The following is a 20,633-nucleotide window of genomic DNA, read 5'->3' as shown; positions in this document are numbered from 1 at the left end:
TAAAGTCAGCTCGGAAAGCATCTATCTAAACTTTGCTAACATTAGCCACCCTACTGGTCACACCAGAGCAAGAGCTGTAGCAGCAAATCTCCTGGGTGTATTTGAACAAGGGTGTGTTTTATTGTGATTCAACTTTTAATGTGTAAAAGGAAGAATGTACTATTTTGTACTTTAAAAGTTACATAGTCTTGCTTTAAATGTAGCGGGTCTTTAAGGAAATTCATCTGGAAACCAACAACTGCTTTTAAACTGAACACAGCTAAACTTACTAATGTAACAGTCACAGAACTTTGTCTCCATTTTCCATATAATAACTACCAAATAATATTATATAGACCTACAAAATGTTGTGTTTCATGTATTGCATTTCTTTTTCACTTTTACATAAATCTTCCATCTGGCTGTATGGTAGGCTACATTATATGCTGTCACTGCAGTTGGTTGTACAGTAGGAGTAGAGGAAAACTCCATAATATTCAAAATCTCGCCATGTTCTTTGCGCATAAAAGGTAATTGCTGACTTTTGGGAACTTTAAACCAAATCATTTAAGTGGAACTTGACAGGCACATTATGCCCTGTGGGGAAACTTTATAATCACTAAAAAAGTCAGCATATTGCAGGAAAAAGGAGGCATATTGTAATGTTGCAACTGCTTTATCATAGTTGTCTCTTCTCACTTTCCTGTGATTGGGTTCACCCAAAGACATCAGCAGGTGATAGGCCGGCCCTTGCAGCTCATGGCCCGTCTCATCCAATCACTGCTTTTTTTGCATGTTATGCAATTGGGTGGCCTGCATGTGTTGCTGTGGGGGGGATTAAAACCAACGGTCTCTGCCCGACCTCTCTTTCCAGGCAAGCAGAGGAGCAGCGGGTGATCAGGCGGGGGTAAGGGCACATACTTTAGTTCTTCCCTGCTGTTTCATAGTTTTTTGCATGATGCATAACGCTTACAATAACTGAGAGTGCTGACTGTTGATTGGTCTCCCACACACACACACACACACACACATTGTTTGTATTTGCAATAAGAGACTGCTTGTGTTCCCGCAGCAAGTGTTGAGGCTTTTGGCATTAAACTTCAAGATTATGGTTGCTCACGACTTCATAACGTGCGGTGGGGATAAGGTGTGAGCACTAACATTGTTAGTTTGTGGTAAAACTTCCCGTCTTTAAGTGTCTGTCTGTGAGCGTCCCTTCAGTGGGCTGTCAAATCCCTTCAGCCACCTTCGTGCTCCGGGATTTGATTGGCTGGCAGGACAGCAGGCCCCGCCCCTGCCTGTTCAGGGTCAGCAAACTGTCGAACAGACAGACGCACAGTCATAATTTCTGAGCACTTTTTCATTCATTTAGAATATGCTGTATACTGCTTGCATGGTAGGGATCATATTAGAGTATATCTAGATGAAGTTACAAACATTAGACAAACAGAAGAATGACAAACATTACAACAGAAGCAAAACGTCACTCTGCATGTAATATTTAGTTATAGGGATACAGTACATTCCAAAAATGTTAAGATCTATTCCAAATACTACTGTACAAGCTTGATAAATCATCTCGACATGTGCACATATCTTCTGCCTCTGTCTTACTCTTCAAACAATTGCTCAAAAAGTCATACTACCACAGAGCCGCTCACAGTGCTCTTTAATGTAGTCACAGTGAATGTCTCTTCTGACCAAGTGCAGGTGTGTCGTCTTGAGCATATTTTGAGGTCAGTCGGTCAGTTGAATGGAGCATTAAGTGCCAGTTCAGTTGCGTCATAGATGCAAAGTACTTGCAAGTTTGAAATATCCCATGCAAGATGAAATCCTTTTAGTCCAAGAAACCCTTACTTGCTATATAAAATTTATTTTTTAATGGAACATAATCCACATCCTTTGATTGCTTGCACTGATTCCGAACATATTTTCTGGTTGTCCTGGTCCATGTTGCCACCTCTCCAGAACAAAGTGAGGTATGAAGATGAAGATTGCAGTGATCGGTCAGAGTCTGTTCGGCCAGGAGGTTTACAAGGAGCTGAGGAAGGACGGCCACATTATCGTAGGAGTCTTCACCATCCCTGACAAGGATGGCAAGGCTGACCCATTGGGTGAGAACTTTACTGACTGGGACCCCCAGACTTTAGCTTTGCAATACGTACATGGCTGCAGGACCACTTAGAGTGAAATATTAATGCAAATGCGGTATTTCCACTTTCACTAAAGCCTTTTTGAATGTGAGTCTCCAAGCAAAATACATCATGGGCACGCCTGCCATGACTCAGGATGGTGCCAAGTGAAATTTGGACTTTTCACACCACTGATTTTATCACTTTGTTCCTCTAAAAAAATCAATGTAGCTTTCCTTTCAAAGTTGCAAAGTCATTAGTATTGGTATAAGGGCATTGTGTCATCACCTGCACGCTATCTTTATATTTGACAATATCAGGGCAATAACCAGCAGTACAATGGCTATAATTCGATTTACAGCACTATAGAAGAATAAGGAAGGGATTTAAATCAATGTAGTTTAGATTGTCTGAGTTAGAACTAAACATTCTCCATGATTTAAATGGTGTGCTTAAAATTATAAATGCTGAGCTATGATTGGTCAGCATGAGCTGCTTGACTTTTCTTATGGAGGTAGAAATTGTTGAGAGTGAAGACAACATGAGGTAAGTTGGTAAAAGGCTCACTGTCTTCCCCTCATTTTTCAAAATCCTACAGTAACACCGTCACTCATCTTAAGGAGCTTTCACCTGGCGTTTGGTCAGTGGTATCCAGACTTTCTCTGTCATGATGAAAATACTTTTAAATCTGACTTCCAGGCTCTGAAGATGCAGAGGGTGATACTCTGTGGATCTGAAACTGAAAATCCAGCTTTTGAAATTTTACACTCCACCACAAGTGACATAGCATTACACAAGTTAGTAACACGACATTGTGGGTGGTTGTGGTCAGAAGTTGAAACGCAATATAATAATATAATATCTTGGTTCTTGGCTCTCTGTATGTCCTCTATCATCACTACCATATCCTCTTATCCTTGTATCCCCAATACCATAGCTCATGCACAAAGCTCAACTTTCCAACATCAAAGTAATTAAGTTAATTTCAACGGCAAAGACGCCAATCTTTTTTTTTTTTTTTTTAAACCTGTCCTGCCCAGCAGCCTTGTATAGAGTATGATGAGCTGGATACGATATTGTGCCAGACAGATTTTACTTTAACAAGAGAATTATTATTAAAATACTCCTTTGTCTGTTTTATTATTTATTTAATTATGTATTGATTTGTCACCGGGCCGGACAGGGGGGCAGATGTGGGGATGGGGGGGCACAAACAGACAGCACAGAGAAAGGACAACACCTGTAAGAGAAGGGGGATGGAAGGTGGGGACAACAGGGAATAGCAGAGGGAAACACCAATTGCAGAAAGCAACGAAACCTGCAATAGAACAGAGAGGGGGGCTTGGGGAGGAGAAAAACAACAAACAAACAAACAAACAAACAAACAATAAAAATAATAATAATAGTAAAAGACAACCAGCCGAACAGCAGCAATAAGAGACTGCCAATCTCTGATATTATTTCTAAGGTATTTTCCCTTTCCCTTGTGAATATGTTTATTTTGAAGCTTTAAAACAGCTGCAGATGTAGGTTTCATCACTTGTACAAACTTGCATTGCCTAGTCATATCTGTTCTCCTAATAATTTAGACTGTTTACTGCAGGATTTGCAGATTTTCTCTGTTTATTGTTAAACCTTTTGCTATTTTGGACTGTTGGTTTCTAGTCCTTGTTGTGACTAAAACCAATTTTCTATGACACGATTTAAGAGTTTAATCATCAATTTTTTCCCCGCAGCATCTGAGGCGGAGAAGGATGGTGTTGCCGTCTTCAAGTTCCCGCGCTGGCGTGTGAAGGGCCAGGCCATCCCGGAGGTGGTGGCTCAGTACAAGGCCTGTGGTGCCGAGCTCAACGTCCTGCCCTTCTGCTCACAGTTCATCCCCATGGAGGTCATCGACCACCCCAAACACGGCTCCATCATCTACCACCCCTCCCTGCTGCCTCGCCACAGGGGAGCTTCTGCTATCAACTGGTGAGTGATGCGCATGTTCAGTAGGTCTGGGTTAACATGGTGTCTTTTCCAGTCTTTTACCTGCTGTCTGTGACACACAGGACTCTAATCCATGGTGACAAAAAGGGCGGGTTCACAGTGTTCTGGGCTGATGACGGACTGGACACCGGACCAATCCTGCTGCAGAGGGAGTGTGACGTTGAACCCAATGACACCGTCAACACAATATACAAGAGATTTCTCTTCCCAGAGGGGGTCAAAGGCACAGTAAGTGGAGTGCTGGGCAAGGCATTGTGGGTGGAAAAAACGCAGGCTGTGTTGAGCTGGTGGAGGCTGAGCTAGTTGCTAGAATAAAGTGGAAAAGGAATGGGATGCAGAGAAGACATGTACATTATAAAGACATTCCATCCACATTTGCACTTCCAATACAGGAGTGCAAATGTGGGCTAATCACAACATTCATTCTCACGGTAAAGACAGGAGTGCATCGTTATCTAACAAACCATCTTGCTTCCGTTCTTAAACTTTTAACGTGATTTTGTTTTGTTTGTTGTACACCATCCAGCATACATGTATGGAGTGAAATTAAACACAAAATGGAAAAATAAGATTTATAAATGTAGATTTGTGTATAGTTTTGGACACTCACAAATGAATGTTCCACTCCACACACAAATAGCAAGCAATTTGAACACATGGAAAGCGGTTTTACAGATCTAATCATTTCCGCTTTTGAAGAGCTCCCTCTGTATACACGTCTAAAAATATTTGTGACACTTGTGTATTTATTTATAGATTGTTAAATGTGTGTACACGGATCGCCTTATACGCATGGATCAGGTTACATTTGCGTGCAGCTCCACACAGATACAAAAATGCATGCTGCGTTTAAATGCTGGTGGAAAACTGGGACATCAGGGCTTTCAGTGTATTTGTGTGTGTTAAAGACTTGTTTCTAAATAGAGAGAATAGCTCGTAACCCCTTGATTACAACACATACATTTACCAACTAGAGACCCTACACAATAGCCTATAAATGTAAATATATGGTTTAAATAAGCTATTGCTGGTAGCTTATTTAAACCATACAAATAACCATGTAATAACCAGATCAATGTAAATCAGCAGCTGCCTGGAACAGTAGGAAACATCATCCACAAATCTAAAACATCCTCCTGCGTATCTGCTTTAAGTTGCCTGCAGACAGCCCTCCTCCCCAGTTTCCAAACATAACACACATTGTGAGGGCAAAGTCCACAACGGTACCACACATGTTTTGCTTCAGTTATTTAAACTGCATTGTACTGGTTCCAGGTTGAAGCTGTAAGGCTGATTGCAGAAGGGAGGGCCCCGAGGATCACCCAGCCACAGGAGGGAGCCACATATGAGTGCATTCAGAAGAAAGACAATTCTAAGGTAACTTGCAAGGACATCCAGACACCTCCCTTCTCTCTACTTGACAATCCAGTGCTTTAGAAAAAAGTAAGTCATCTCTAATTTGTAATTGAGTAATTCAGATTTATGGTTTTAAAAGTAAAATGTAGATTTTTTATTTATAAAATTATATATTTCTTTTGTATATTACACCTGAAGACATAATGGCAACATATGTCTCTGTCTCTCGGCAGATTGACTGGAACCAGTCTGCGGAGGCTCTCCACAACTGGATCAGAGGAAACGACAAAGTGCCTGGTGCCTGGGCAGAGGTTGATGGACAGGTAACTGGACCCCCTGTCCCTGCTGAGAACAGCCAATCATAGATCTAGATTCTTTGTTCACTGTCCCGCCACTGGACTGTATTTTTGAATAATTCTGACACTTGCATTTAAGAAATGAGAGTATTATCTAGTGATGTCATCAAGTAACACACTTTTATAGCTGCTCTGATATTAAACACTGACTGTGGACACCGGAAGTGTGACAAAAGCTTAATATCCTTTATGAACAAACAGTTATGACTGATTCATAGAAGAACATAAAGTCCCTGAAAACTTAGTTAGTGTAAGTGATGGCAATCTTTGTGAACTACAGCAATGAGTTAGTTCGCGTAGCAGTGCAGTGATATGTCTGAATTTCATTTATTTTCTTCTCCCTGGTTTAAATTGGACAGGAATCTGTTGGGGAAAAGTGATGCCACGCAACTATGTGCACCAATCAGGATTTAGAATGTGATGACAGTTGGTGAATTGATTGGTCACTGCCAATCAGATTTGATTAAAACACACAGTCCTGGGGAAGCAGATTAGCTTCAGTGTTAAACTCAAAAAGGTTGTTGCTAATTTGACTACTAAATGAGAAATCCTTAACTTTTGAAGACATAGACAGAGCAAAAAGAGTAAAGTGTGGCTGCTGGCTACAAACACACACCCATCTTTACAGTGACAACTGTTGTGTTGCAAAGTTACTAAATGTTGTCTTCCTCAGCGTTGTGCTATTTTGTGTCTCTCTTCCTGTAGAAAGTGACTTTCTACGGCTCCACTCTGGTGGATAACAGCACCCCACCTAACGGTCAGCCCCTGGAGATCCCTGGGGCCAGCCGACCCGGCATCGTCACCAAGGCGGGCCTGGTGCTGTTTGGCAGCGACGCCAAGGCGGTAAGTCAACTTATTAAACTGGGACACACTTAAGTATTTCTTCACCATATTCCACCAGATTTTTAAGGTCTTGTGTGACAGGGAGAAAGCGACAAATTAAAACTTGACCTCAGAGAAACCTGGACTTGGTAATGAACCTCTTTAACACACTCAACTCCACCAGACCCAAGAACTTTCTCCATCTTTTGTACCTCTTGTTGCTTAGAAAAAACCTCTACAGATGTTGCAGCTGAGGAGACTCTTCAACCTAACCAGTTTTGTATTGGAGTCTAAATGTAATCCTTACTAAAAAACTGTGGTTACTGCTGTACTGCTACACTATAAAAATATGTGATATAAACAAAACAAAGGACAGTTATGCATGTTTGCCATACATTTTCACACCTGAATGTGCTTGTTTTTTTTAGCTTTATGTCTTCATACTCACATAGCCAGTTCACAACATCTTCATAATATGATGGAACATTGGGAAAAGAAATACAATAAAACTGTATGTACAATATATATAAATATATAAAACAACTTTACGGGACAACATAGATATTACTAGTTGACAGAGGATGTACCACAGTTGCGTACGTTATTATGGTGCACAGATTTAGCACAGATTGAATTGACAGGATTGATAGAAACTGAATGAACATAAAACATTTGTTTTATCTGTTTTAATTTGGGGTTTTTATGCTGCAGTAAAATTCTGGTCGTTCATATTAATATTCACCAGATGTTATAAACACAGAGAACCTAAATGTGCAGCACATCGGGAGTTTAGTAAGCGGTCCACAATTTCAGAGAGGCAATAGTAAAAATCCTCCAGTGTGCCGCTGCTCGTACAGTATTCTGTAGTCGCATGTGCTGAGTTGTCTGATCTGTGCTCGAGTCTCTACAAGGTGTTAAGTACCGAAAGTTGGAATCAGTAATATTCATAATCCTGTTTACATATTCTTCAATTAGATACTTTTTGATTTATAGGATTACTTTGGGTAAGAAAGCAGAGAGAAGATCAATATCACTCATTTCTGTGCGTCGAGTGTGGAGCTAGAGCCGGGAAACAGTTGGCTTAGCACAAAGACTGGTAATAGGGGGTAAACAGCTAGCCTGGTTCTGTGTTTAATGTATAATATGTGATTACATTTTATATATATATATATATATATATATATATATATATATATATATATATATATATATATATATATATATATATATATATATATATATATATATATATATATATATATATATATATATATATATATTATATATATATATATATATATATATATATATATATATATAATATGTGTACACCGCAACAAGCCCCCAGGATGTGACTGTGCTATGACACTGTTGTTAGTACAAGAAATAGTTTTAAATTTTTTTGTGAATGAATTTAACAAACAAGGTAAAATTAGTGAGCTTTAGAGATATTTAAAACTATAGGTGTATTTTTTTAACAAAACAAGGCTAGCTGTTTCCAGCTACTCTCAGTCTTTATCCTGAGCTAAACTAATCACTTCCTGGCTCCAGCTCCTTATGAGAGTGAGATCAATCTCCTCATCTAACTCTCGGCAGGACAGCAATGTCAAACTATTCCCTTTCAAAATAATAATTGTCCCAATTCTAGATTGCATTTTATTTAAGCAATGTTCTTAAAGCTATTTATGTATGACAGCATTTAACATTTGAGAAGTTTGGCTTCATCTCAAACATACAACAAAAAAAAAAGATTATGAAGTATTGTTCTGGTGTTGGTACCAAAACTCAATGGAGCTAGTATCGAACAATTTCAAAAGATACCTTGCCCTATTCTCAGATTTTATGCAACGTGCATTATCAGAGATGCTTGTTCTAAGGTTCTAGGCAGGGCTTTGACTCGTGGACAGTTTGACGCCGTGAACTTTTCGCATGTGCCTCTTCATCAGCAGCCTTTCGGTGAATAACTCCTCACAATCCCCACATTTGTACGGTCTCTCCTCTTTATGTTTGGCTAAAACGTGTTTCCTCAGAGTTGATCCTCTGTTGAAAGATTTGTCACAGATGTGACAGCTGAAAGGTTTCTCTCCTGTGTGAGTTCTTATATGTTCTGTCATGTGTCCTTTCAGTTTAAAACATTTGCCACAGAAATGGCAGCTGTAGGGTCTCTCTCCTGTGTGCACTCTCATGTGGTTCTGCAGATTGCTCTGACAGGGTATGTGTTTGCCACATATGTGACAGTCAAAGTTTCCCTTGCCGTCATGCGACCTGCTTTCGTGCGTCTTCAGGTGCCATGTAAGTACAGTTTTTTTGGTGAATATGTAGTTGCATATGTGGCAGCGGTATAAGGTGGTACCTGTCTTCTCTTCAGAGTGCTTTGGATTCTCTGCAGGGGTTTGCATTTTCTCTCTGCTCTCCTCTGCTGCTCTACAGTCCTCTAACTGCTGCACAGTTTTGATGAGTTCTTTTGTCAAGGCGTCCCCATCATCGCTGTCCTCTGCTGAAGGCAGCTCTTCATTCCCGTTAATCCACAGTTCCTCCTTCTGCTCCTCCTGCTCCGCTTTAACCTCCGAGGGTCCTGGCTCGTCCTGGCACACACTCGGGCTCCACTCCTGCTGTTTAGGGGGAGTCTCCTCTGCGGATGTAGGTGCAGTTGGCTGTTTGGCATCTGCAAGGATGGAAATGGAAATACATTACAACTGTAGTACACATCAAAGTCGTCGGCGCAAAAATAGTGCTCAATCCATACCAGTCAGGAATTTTACCTTTTTTGAGAAAGTTTTGAACAGCCGCCTCAGAGCCACATCAGCTTCATGAAGGGACAAATCAGTCAAGAGTGGAAAATTGGTCTATGCAATTCAGAAGAGCCTCAAACTAGGAACCATTTTCTTGTGTAAGAATAAGTTAGCATATGCTAGTCAAAGTATTTTAAATCAAAGCATGTTCAATCAGTCAAACTTTATTTGTATAGTATCTTTCAACTCAGGTTAGTGCAATTCAAACTATAAAATCCCAATACAATCCCAATTCGAGCACGATGATACATTAGCATATTATTATTAGCAAAATTTAGCTTATCACACATATTGGTATTGACAAATTGGTTGGTAAGTAACAAGAATTGCAGTACAGAAAGATGTTATGCCATAGCATTGTCCATCAGACTTTTTTCAGAATTTCTAGCTGTAAAATGTCATGGTCACAGTACTGCACCAATTCAGCATTTGACTCCTACAACATTATCAGAGTCATGATTGACATTACAGAAAAGGGCTAAAAATTAATGCAGCAGAACTTTTTCCTCATTTTCCTCCACACATTCCTCTTACTTGTCAAAACCCAGTGCCTACATTTCCCACAATGCGACACTACCACTCAACAGTTGGGTTTGGGATTTGGGTTTGTTAATCTTGAATTGTAACTTTATTGGCATTGCACTTTTCAAAAACAGGACATTAAAGGCAACATATTGCATAAGTGACATATGAATTAAAGTAAGGAAGTAAAACTATCAATAACAAAGCTGTACTTTTGTAGTAATTAAAGTGCCCTTAATGATTATATGCGTGTATCGCTTTTTTGTTGGTTAGGTATTTGCTTGGTACGTTGACTGTTTGTGTATATTTCTACTAAGCAGGTTAGATTTAATACCGATTGTAATGACAGCATGGGTTAGGGTGAGTTGATTAGTGCAGTAGATCATAAGTGCTTATTTGGGGAAGCATGTCAGCAGCAAATTGAATAAACATACAATTATAAAATAGAAACCTACAAACAAGCCATCAACATCAGAAACCAGACTCAGTAACTTCTGAGCTTTAACCAGTAGTCAGCATCAACATTTCCACAGTAGCGGTATCTCATACGGAGAAGGTGACATCGTGGACCATCTTCATGTGCTGTTTGAACACAACGAGCAGGGGAAAGCGCTGGCCGCACTGCATGCACTTGAACGGCATGTTCTCCCTGTGCTTGATCCTGGCGTGTTTACTCATGGTGGAAGATCTGTTGAAGCTTTTCCCACAGATGTAGCAGGTGTACGGCCTTTCCCCAGTGTGAGTCCTCATATGTTCTTTAATATGACCTTTCAGTTTGTATCTGTTGCCACAAATGGGACAGGCAAATGGTTTCTCGCCGGTGTGCGCTCTCATGTGGCTGATCATTTGACTCCTGGTGTCTGTTATTCTACCACAGACAAAGCAGGTGAACGCTACGTTGGTGGCCTTTGGCACACTTTTAGATGCATGAGTTGCAAGGTGCAACTTTAACTCGACTTTTTTCAGAAAAGGCCGATAGCAGAAATTACAAAAAAACATGTTTTTCTTCTTTGTATATAGTGGCGATACTCCAAAGGATGGTTGTGGTTGGTCATCTTGTGACGGTATCTTGTATTCGATGTCCTCTCCGACTGTTATGACTTGAGTTAGGCTCTCTGGCGCTTCGTATTTGCAGTGCTCTCCAACTGTCACAACTTGTGTCAGGTTGTCTGGCATCTCATTTTCTTCGTGTTCTCCAACTGTGACAATCTGAGTTAGTGTGTCAGTAATGCTGCTGTATGCTGGACATACAGGTGTCTCCACAGAGCTGGTCCAGGGTTCGGTCGGTTCCTCTTTAAAGGGCGGGATGACTGGTTCCTCGTTGGCCTCACTGGGAATACATTCCTTCTGTATCTGCTGCTCCTGAGCACAAACCTCCTGTGTCGGTGTGGGCAAATCGATCTGCCTTGAATCTGTAACAGTGGATAGGAAAATGTTTTTTGTAGCAGCTAGAAAAATCACTTCTCTGATCACACATGAACTAGATGTTGGGAAACTTGAATGATCCCAAGCGGTGACGCTCGTCCTACCAGCAGCAGAGAAATCAAATGCAAATTATGGTATGACAACAGACTTTAATACAAATGCAGCACACCAAACATAAAAAACAATAGATACAACTAGGGCTGACCCCAAATGGTCGAAGATTCGATGCTTCGATGGGCGGAGCCTGATTCGACTGTCAATCTCACAGTCGAGCTTTGCAGTGAAACAAGGATCATGCCATTTATGCGATATGGGGGTGCTCAACGTCTCCCAATAAGTTAATATACACACTATTACAATACACATTTCAACATTTAATGCTGTAAATAAACATGTAGAAAGAAAGAAAAAGGCCACAATCACCGTGCACAAAAACTCACATGATTCGACTGAGTCAACTATAGGCAGGACTTGACGATTCTGATTCGACTATGTAAATCCTTATTTGGGGACAGCCCTAGATACAACAGATTTCTATGAAATGCTCACACGATTACTGCACATATACATTATGACAAACCTAGCCTACAAACTGATGAATGGAACAGAAATATGTGCAGAATAATATAGGGAGGCTGTAGGTTGTGCGAGCTGGTGGAAACTTTCTATATCCATTTCTACACTGGAGTAATCACATAGCAAGGTACCTCAGCAAATGGCTCCTAATTACGATTGGGTGAAGTAATTCTAAACGCAATACCAACACTGAACATCCACACTCAGAAGGTATTGAAACTCTGTATTCAAGACTGTTGTCACATTATTGGCTCTCTATTGGTTTTAAGGCTTTATGGTGCCTTCAAGGTGTGGCACGATTACAGTGTGGAAAAATGTACAACCCAGCGTTCATGTCAAATGGGATGGATGGGATAGATGATGTTAACGATTTGAAAGACAGTGTTGGTTGTATGAGGGTTAAAATACTGTGGACCAACAACAAACACCACATCCATTACCTTTAGGTGTGGAATCCGTGTATGGTTCATTCTTTCATTATTTCGTTTCAAAACCAAATCGAAAAAAACAAGTCGCTCTTTTGGTTTTTGTTTTAAAAACCAAAATGGAAAAGCGGAGAAAAAAAAGACATCTGTTTTGTTTTTCTGTTTTAAACCCATAACTGAAAACAAAGGAGCTGCGTTTTGTTCTACCTTTGACCGGTGTTGTATGCCTACAACCTGTTCTCTTCCCCCGACTCGTCAAATATGACATGGTCAAGGCCTATTAGCGTAACGCACTGGGGATCTCTATATAGTCATAGGTCAACGCAGTGGGGGAAGCCCTGTCACTCAATTTGTGACGGTAAAGGTAGGTATATGATATTTACCAGAAAAGACTGAGTTAGAACATGGTTGGGGTGAAAGGAGGGCCAGGACCTTTGAATCAGGAGACTTGTGTTCGTGTATCCTGTGAAACAAAAAGTCAACATTAGGTTAAATATTTTTATATTTAATTTTATATAAGGCTATTTCTTTTCAGGTCGCATCGCATCTCATATCAACTGTGGCGAATATGACTGTAGAAGTGAGCACTATATTACAGAGCCTCAAACACTCAACAAATTCTACGTCAGCATCAAGCAAGCATTTTGTTTTGGGTGGATCTGAAGCAGCTGGTTACCGGAGCGATCTAAGAAAATAACCAAATATGTTTATCAAGGTTTTTTTCCTCGAGGCCACGGCTAAGGTGCGACCTCCTCTCCCTCACCCTGTATGCTGCAGCACCTGCTCCCCCTCCGTTCATCCTACTATGGGTTGTGTTGCCAGTGGAACCGCCGCCCTGGACGGTCAGTGGTCATTCCCTCTGGCAGGATGAAGTCTGAGCTCCTGATTTACGCTTGCAGCGCCACCCAATTTACTAAATTCTTCCATCTCACAAAGAAAATAAAGGTTGGATCGAAACAGTGTAGCAAAGAGAGGCTGGATGAAAATTAGCCTATGGAACCTTTTAATCCGTTTATGATTTGTTAATATACAGCTCACCGAATTAACTAATACCAGTTCATGGTTGCTTTGTAGGCCTACCATTGGATATATAACCTACTGACAACTATCAGTGAATTAATTTGAGAAATCTTAAAAACCAGACGATTCTCTGGAAAGCGTTCCTGTTCTAGTTGCTAGTGAGTTACAAAGTGAACGTTGAGCCAATATTAAATAGCTGCAGCCTCCGGTACTGCAGCTTCATAATATTGTCCTGTTCAAAGTAAAAACCCACTTATGTTGATGATCAAGCTCATCTTAATTACATTAAATCTACACAAATCGGACTCATTAAATATCAAAATCATTTTTCCATTTTGGTTTTAAAACAAAACCGACCTGGTTCTTTGGGGTTTTTTTCCGATTTGGTGAAACGAAATAATGAAAGAACGAACCATACACGGATTGTGTGGGAATCACAATTGGATTCCGAGGGCTACGTTGCAATGAAAACAATTTAAATTACATCTGAATGTTGAGAAATCAAAAACTTTGATACATGATTTAAATTTTTTCTCCCTGTGTGATTGCTTCCTACTTTTAAAAACATAGCGCATTTGTAACTATCCATAATTAAAATAAACAGATGAATTTACTTCTATTATATTTTAGTTAGACAACTTGCATTAGGGTGTAAATGCAGACAACGTTTATCATTGTTTTTAATTTTATTTGAAAAATGTAAACCTTCCACGGTGGCAAATTGGGCATAATTCTTACTGTAATACTCAGTGTTTCCTCTAGGAATTTTTTCAGCAGCGGGGGCAGGACAAACAGCGAAAATTGTGTGTTTTCCAAAGAAAAATATGTAATTTCACATCATATTGGGCCATTATTTTCACCATATCTCTGAACAAATAGTTGAAAAAGCTAGAGCAGATAATAAATAAACAACACCCAAAGATCAGTCTACTGGAGGAACTACAACCTTTAGATCTGGAAAAAGTAATTTGGTTGGTTCTGTTGCTCCACAGTAATTTTACAGTGATGGCACAGCATGTTTTGGGCATCACCTCTAAGCCTTAACGGCAGGAAAACCCTGTTAATATGACCTCAGAATCATTATAGATACGACTATTCATGTTTGCCTTTTGTGTCTTCATTTTACAGCTTCTGACATTAATATAAAAAATAGGCAACATGAGAAACCTCCAAAAAGAAACGTCTCCTCATTAGCTTAAAAGGACTAGTTTGCATAACTAATTAGCTTTACTAACCTCAGCTCCTCCACTCACCTCTGTCCTTTCTTTTCCAAAACCACTTTTTCAGACTGAAAACTGAAAAATAATTGAATCAGTCTGTACAGGACAGAGCTGCAGGCTCTGTCAGTTTAGTCCAGTTTGTACCTGATGATCTCAACATTGGACAAGTAGGCAGTAATAAAATACAGCTTCCAGTTACTTTCTATAAATTGAACTAATGTTAAGTTACATAGCAGCTATGTAGCCGCTGTAGAAGCTGCTCAGCTGCGCAGTCTGAAGGGGAGGGGAGATGTTAGCTAACTTAGCGCTAACCGGCTTCACTTTTCCAGCAGGTGGGAAACAACAGACTTTTCTTGGTCTTGAGAAGCTGACACACTGTAACAGACACAGCACATTTACTGCCAGAATATTGTCCTCTGCTCGCGTTCACCGTCGCTTTCTGCCGCTCGAACAATCAAACACTCGCTACGCACCTCCTGATTCAGAGTTACGCTGCTCTCGTAACACCGTCTGTCACGCATGTTCTGCATAGACGAGGAGAGGAAGCGAGCAGAGCATTGAGGGCTGCCGTGCTCACACAATGTGCGAGTGAAAACATTTGTAGCGCATAGTTTAATGATCGTGGGAAATTTTAGCAGTGGCGGTCCCGCTGCTGAATGCATATAGAGGAAACACTGAATACTGGCATATTGTCAGTAAGAAAAAATAATGATAGCATGACACCAAATATATAGATATAAGATAAACTTTCATTTGTAAATCGATTTAGTGACATCTGTGAATGTCTCTGATACTTTTGTTTGTTTTTCTATCTGCTGTACTCTCTCTTGCAAAACAGATTTTAAACAATGAGATTACCTGATTAATTAAATAAATGAAGGAATATCTTGTGGAAGAATGATGTTCACCCCTCCAGTATTGATTCACAGACTTGAAATCTGGAGCATTGAAGCTATTCTGGAGGCTTGTGGTGGCCTGACTCCATACACTCCAACACTTCATTTTGCCTATTCATGTCATTTGGCACACCTGTAGCTCGGCTAATTTAAGCTTTATTGTTTGATTATATACTGTACAGCTTTGTTTCACCCCATCAAGTTGACTGAGTTTACTTTCTCCCACAATTCCAACGTGCTTCTCCCAAGCCACTCCTCATAGAAAACGATGGGAGTTAATAGGCCAAACTCCCCATACAGTCTAGCTGTACTATAATGTGTATGGATTAATATCATTGTATATTGTACTGTCATTGAACTTTATTTATTATTAAATGAAAGTATGCATACTTAGAAGCTGCTAGCTACATACTTGCTGCCTTTTTAAGAGGCTCCTACCCCTTTCCTCCCCAAAAAGGACCACAATGGAAATAAGCCGTTGGGCTTTATTGTGTTTTTAACCTTTTGATGTGTTTTGTATTTGGGGTGTATCTGGCAAGAGATATTAACAATCATTAAACAAAAGTTCAACCAATCCATCAATGACACCAGAAAGACACAAGGTCACAGGTTAAAATTACAGACAGGAAATTGCAAAAGAAATCCAATATGCAGTTACAGTATGTGACATCACATCATAGTGTTTGCTTATCATTAACAAAATGCTCACACTATTTTACAACTTGTCCTTTGCCGAGATAATCCATCCACGTCACAGGTGTGGCATATCAAGATGCTATGGTGGAGAAATGAACATACAACAGCTCGCACAACAGCTCTGGTGGACATTTCTGCAGTGAGCATGCCAATTGTACGCTCCCTCAAAACATGCCAACAACTGGCCAAAACAAAAAAGTGTTGCGTTTGGTTCAGTGTATTTAAGCAGCTCCTCCACATGCAAGCGACCTGGGACTTTATGTTAACATTAATGGTGTATGAGGCAGTGTTTTATTCACTCAGGAATGTGACTAACAATGAATTTGATAACAGACAAACCAGTTGTCTCCGCAGGAACATTTATCTTATTGTTACAGTTGGTTGTTTAAAACACTGGACCATCATCTCCCTTTTAAAGTAGTTTTTTCACCTTGCTTACAAGATCAGAGTTTTAGGGCCCAGTGTGTCCAACTCCTATTTTGCTAGTTTACCTTGGTGCATTGCCATTATAATGGTGAATAAATGGCGCATTATGAAAAACTTCAATTGATTGATTGAATTGCAAACTCACAGCAGAGAGAGGATCAGAAGTGTGGACGTGATAAAAATCCTCTCTGATCATGAAGCCTGATGTTACTCTGCAGCTCTGTGGTTTATCAGTGACGTGTCTCAGCTCCACTTCAGACTGGAGTCTGAACAGACTGACAGACACCATCTCCTCTATGAAACGCCTGGAGCCTCACTGCGCTGAATTATTAGAAACTATGAACCGGTCATGAGTCACACCTTTCTCTTCCAGTGGGTTCTTTATTGTGTGTTTTATTGATGTATGACTGTTTTCTTTAATGATTTACTTTCATGATTAGAGAGAGTGCTGTCAGTCATTTTAAACTATAAACTGTTGTTATAAACTTGAAATGCCAGGGCACAGAAAACACAATTCAACTTTTAGCTTCTGAAATAATTTTGACCTCAGGATTGATCAGGAGGACGGGTGCTTTACCCAAACAGTTCCACTGAATGAGCCTGGACCATGTGTCAGACCTTGTGGATGTGTAGAAGAACACAGAACATGAATTAACATTAGCGTGTGGGGGATTTATAGGCCTAATTATATAATATGAATGAAGTTATGCTGCTGTTCCTCGTGCAGATATGCGCAAAGAGTCTCTCTTAAGATCATCCAACTATCAGAGTAATACGCCCCTTACACCGTTTTGGTTTTTGGTCAAAGGCACAATCACTTTCTGCTGCCTCAAGAGAGCAATGCGCCAACAATTTGTCTGACCACACCTCATTGTAAGCCCAACACTCCCCTGGGCGCACAGATGGTCGCAAGTGCATATTTAAACAAAGTGGGTGCTGGGAATGAAAATGACAACTGCGTCAGTTGGAAGTGACACTTAAAGTGACACTTGCGCTGCAGTTTGTGGCGGGTGCAAGATTTGTGTTGCGACTCAATGTTATTCAGGTTTAAGATGACCATGTTAGTGGAAGTGTTTTTCATGTTTACCATTTGAAAATGTACATAATCAATAGCTGACATTGCATACAATTGAGTATAGCTAAAATTAAGATTTTTTTATGTACAAAAGGTAACTTAGTGGTCGTGTTTCAGTAGTGAGAACATCCACCCTAATACATGTTCCCTCTTCCACCAAACTGTAGTGGGGGGAGAGAAGTGCCGAATTAACCAGTGTATCCTACAAATATATATTATAAATTACGTACATGTTGTAAAATTAGTACATACATCCTAAGAGTGACTTTTAATTAACGTTACCGTATTTTTGTGAAGAGGTTTGGCGTTTTCCCTCACACACAAAAAAAATAACGTACCGGAAGTTAGCTGATGTTACCTTCAATTTACAAGCTTAAAATGTGTCCTTTAAACAATAAGTGTTCAAACGTTTTGAAAATAACAAAAAAAGTCATTTGTGTTATGTTGCTGCAGTGTCTTACTATGACCACAATAACAATATCCCTTATAACACGTGGCATTGTACTATATAAAACGTTTAAGGTATAAATACATTTTTATTTTGAAAATTGAGAGGGAGTGGAATTCTCCTGTCATTAGCTTTGAAACAGTAGCTAGCTATGATGGATTGCATACGTAGCTGAATGTAGCAAATACAAAGCCCATAACTAGCTTCATACGGGATTATGTGATGCTAGTTATTTAATGTCTAATTATAATGTTTGCTAACTGACCGACGGCGAGGTGCTGTGTACACTGACAAACAAAACGTTACCTGTCCTGTGCAGTCTTATCTCTGGTTTGTAGACCAAATCCAGCAGCCGCTGCAACCTCTGGTTCTCCAGTTGTGTTCGGTACACCTCCTCCTGGTAGTCTATTATTGTCTTCTCAACGAATCCATAGATGTCTACCGCAGCTGCGGTTAATCTTTCCGTCAGAAACACGTTGAATGACTGAAGCGTAGCGTTAGCCATCGTGCAACACGAGTTTTGGCTCTGTTTGCAAGCTGTGTGCAACACTGTGTAGAGCACCAGCCTTTGCCAAGGGTACAATATGTCATACTGCCACCTACTGTACTGGACTGTGCAATTTGTCTGTTACAGAAGCCTGGACAGAAGTTTCCATTGTCACGTCACAAACATTTTATGACCAATCATCACATTGAATTTCACCTATCATCACTTTTTGTTGCAAGACAGCCTTTCTGTATACTTAATTTTAAACTTGTAAGACTGCACAGACATTCATAACTTACTACCTACATTTTGAGTAAATGATTTTATCATATCAGTTCAGGACAGAAGAGTCTGTATGCAATTCCTGCAGGTCCTTAAAATGTATTAAAAATTACCCTAAATAAATGTCAGCACAATGAAAGATTACAGTTAGAGTTGTGACAGATGTTTCCTTATGTAGACTCCATTTGATACATCTCTCCTGCTGTAGACATGCTTTATACACAGCCAGAGACTATACCACTACCGAATGTTAGCTTATGTAAGATTATTCAGTCTTTATGATCATTTCATGCTCTCTTTCTATGCAGCTGTTGGTGAAGAATCTTCAATTTGAGGATGGGAAGATGATTGCTGCAGCACAGTACTTTCACTCAGGGAGCAGTGCTGCTGTGGAGCTCACAGAGGAGGAGGAAGCCTTCGCTAAACAGATGAAGGTAGGGCCTCCTACTAATTCTAGGAAAGTTGAAGAAAATCTAACCGAGAAGTTGCCCACGAAATTTGTATTTGTCCACCAAAAAATGTCCCATGCTGACTTTTGACACTGTTTCCTCACAGGCGGTGTGGCAGAGCATTCTGACTAATGCCAGTGAGATCGAAGACTCCACTGATTTCTTCAAGTCGGGTGCTGCTTCCATGGATGTGGTCAGGTAATGAAAAAAGAGCAAAAGATAAATGTATCACCTTAAATAGAATTGTCTAAGGAGACAAACAGTGCTGGTTTCTAATGTATCTGGCACACTATGGGCATTTTTGGGACTCTCTCATCAGAAGCTATGACCAAGACTTTAGAGTGATTACTGACCAAAATCAAATCAAAAGTTTTGAAGTGAATCTATCCATACACACTGCATACATAAGTTAATTGAAATACAGTATATCTCTGCACAGAACAGTAATTACTATTATTAATTATAGGTTGCTGTACTGTAGCTTGCAGCCTTGAAAGGTGAAATGTGTTTTTTTTACAGCAGTTTCCTTCTGCATCTGTTATCAGGTTGAGTTCTTGTCAGTCACATTGTGTTCTAATACCGCCAAGTTTCAAACCTCTGCAGCATAATCTATTTGCCATATCCATTTTTAGCCATGCTAGCAGCTAGCTTCAGCCACGGTGATGTCTGTCTGTCAGTCGGTCCACCGCTTTTGTTCAGACTAAAATATCTCAGCAACTACTGGATGAATTGCCATGAAATTTTGTACAGATGTTCATGGTCCCCAGATAATGAACCCCCTTGCTAGTTTCACCAGCATGTTAACATCAGTGGTGCAGAGTGAAATATCTTGAAAACTATTGGATGGATTATCATTATCGTGATGATATTTGCTACAGATTTGGTGATTCCATGACTTTTCCTGTAGCACCACCAGCAGATCAGACATTTTACTTATTCAGTCAAATATCTCAAGATGTACACCATGGATGGCACAACATTTTTAAACAATTTGGCCAGAGGATGTGCATTAGTGACCTTGGTGATCCCCTGACTTTTCTTCCACCACCACTAAAAGGTTGACATTTTTGGGAATAATTGAAATTTTTCAACAACTATTGCAAGGTTTAGCATGAAATTTGGTCCCTAAAGGATGAATTGTAAAAACTTTGATTGCCTGACCTTTCATCTAGCCAGTTTGACCAAATAGCTACAAAATGTATCACATTCGATGGCTCATTTGTATTTTGTATTTACTGATAATTAATGTTAGCATGCCAA

At 39.9% G+C, this 20,633-nt stretch overlaps 2 protein-coding genes across 4 annotated transcripts in view; one reads left to right on the top strand and one right to left on the bottom strand.

Moving 5' to 3' along the window:
* The first annotated feature begins 767 nt into the window (after positions 1-767).
* LOC119885546 (cytosolic 10-formyltetrahydrofolate dehydrogenase-like) overlaps positions 768-20,633 on the top strand; it is a 31,128-nt gene continuing 11,262 nt past the window's right edge. Inside the window, exons 1-9 of the mRNA XM_038695622.1 lie at positions 768-886; positions 1,948-2,093; positions 3,848-4,082; positions 4,163-4,328; positions 5,376-5,477; positions 5,690-5,779; positions 6,518-6,655; positions 19,233-19,358; positions 19,480-19,571. Of these exons, the coding sequence (XP_038551550.1) occupies positions 1,961-2,093; positions 3,848-4,082; positions 4,163-4,328; positions 5,376-5,477; positions 5,690-5,779; positions 6,518-6,655; positions 19,233-19,358; positions 19,480-19,571 (1,082 nt within the window). The 5' untranslated portion in view covers positions 768-886; positions 1,948-1,960. The remainder of the gene's footprint in view (positions 887-1,947; positions 2,094-3,847; positions 4,083-4,162; positions 4,329-5,375; positions 5,478-5,689; positions 5,780-6,517; positions 6,656-19,232; positions 19,359-19,479; positions 19,572-20,633) is intronic.
* Positions 7,941-19,220, bottom strand: LOC119885547 (zinc finger protein 181-like). Of its 3 annotated transcripts, none has more exons than XM_038695624.1 (2): positions 18,462-19,220; positions 7,941-9,299 (listed from the first exon to the last, which is right to left on the bottom strand). In XM_038695624.1, exons 1-2 carry the CDS (start codon positions 18,658-18,660, stop codon positions 8,515-8,517), a joined length of 984 nt encoding a protein of 327 aa, XP_038551552.1. In that variant the 5' UTR covers positions 18,661-19,220; the 3' UTR covers positions 7,941-8,514. The 3 variants fall into 3 exon arrangements, 2 of the variants coding, with proteins under 2 accessions (XP_038551552.1, XP_038551551.1); XR_005441365.1 differs by lacking the exons at positions 7,941-9,299; positions 18,462-19,220 and adding exons at positions 9,570-11,360; positions 15,473-18,448; XM_038695623.1 differs by lacking the exon at positions 7,941-9,299 and adding an exon at positions 9,570-11,360 and having other exon boundaries at positions 18,462-18,868.

This window comes from Micropterus salmoides, unplaced genomic scaffold, assembly GCF_014851395.1.
Source record: "Micropterus salmoides isolate LMB-PRFRI ecotype aquatic unplaced genomic scaffold, ASM1485139v1 Ms_hic_scaffold_4, whole genome shotgun sequence".
Classification (NCBI taxonomy): Eukaryota; Metazoa; Chordata; class Actinopteri; order Centrarchiformes; family Centrarchidae; genus Micropterus; species Micropterus salmoides.
Note: the sequence above shows the minus strand (reverse complement) of the source record. Positions and strands in the feature narration are given on the sequence as shown.

Coding starts and splice junctions, on each gene's coding strand:
- LOC119885547 (XM_038695623.1), bottom strand. CDS start 18,660: ATGGCTAACGCTACGCTTCAGTCATTCAACGTGTTTCTGACGGAAAGA. Junction 11,361..18,461: donor GATAAGACTGCACAGGACAG/GTAACGTTTTGT, acceptor CCACTGTTACAG/ATTCAAGGCAGATCGATTTG.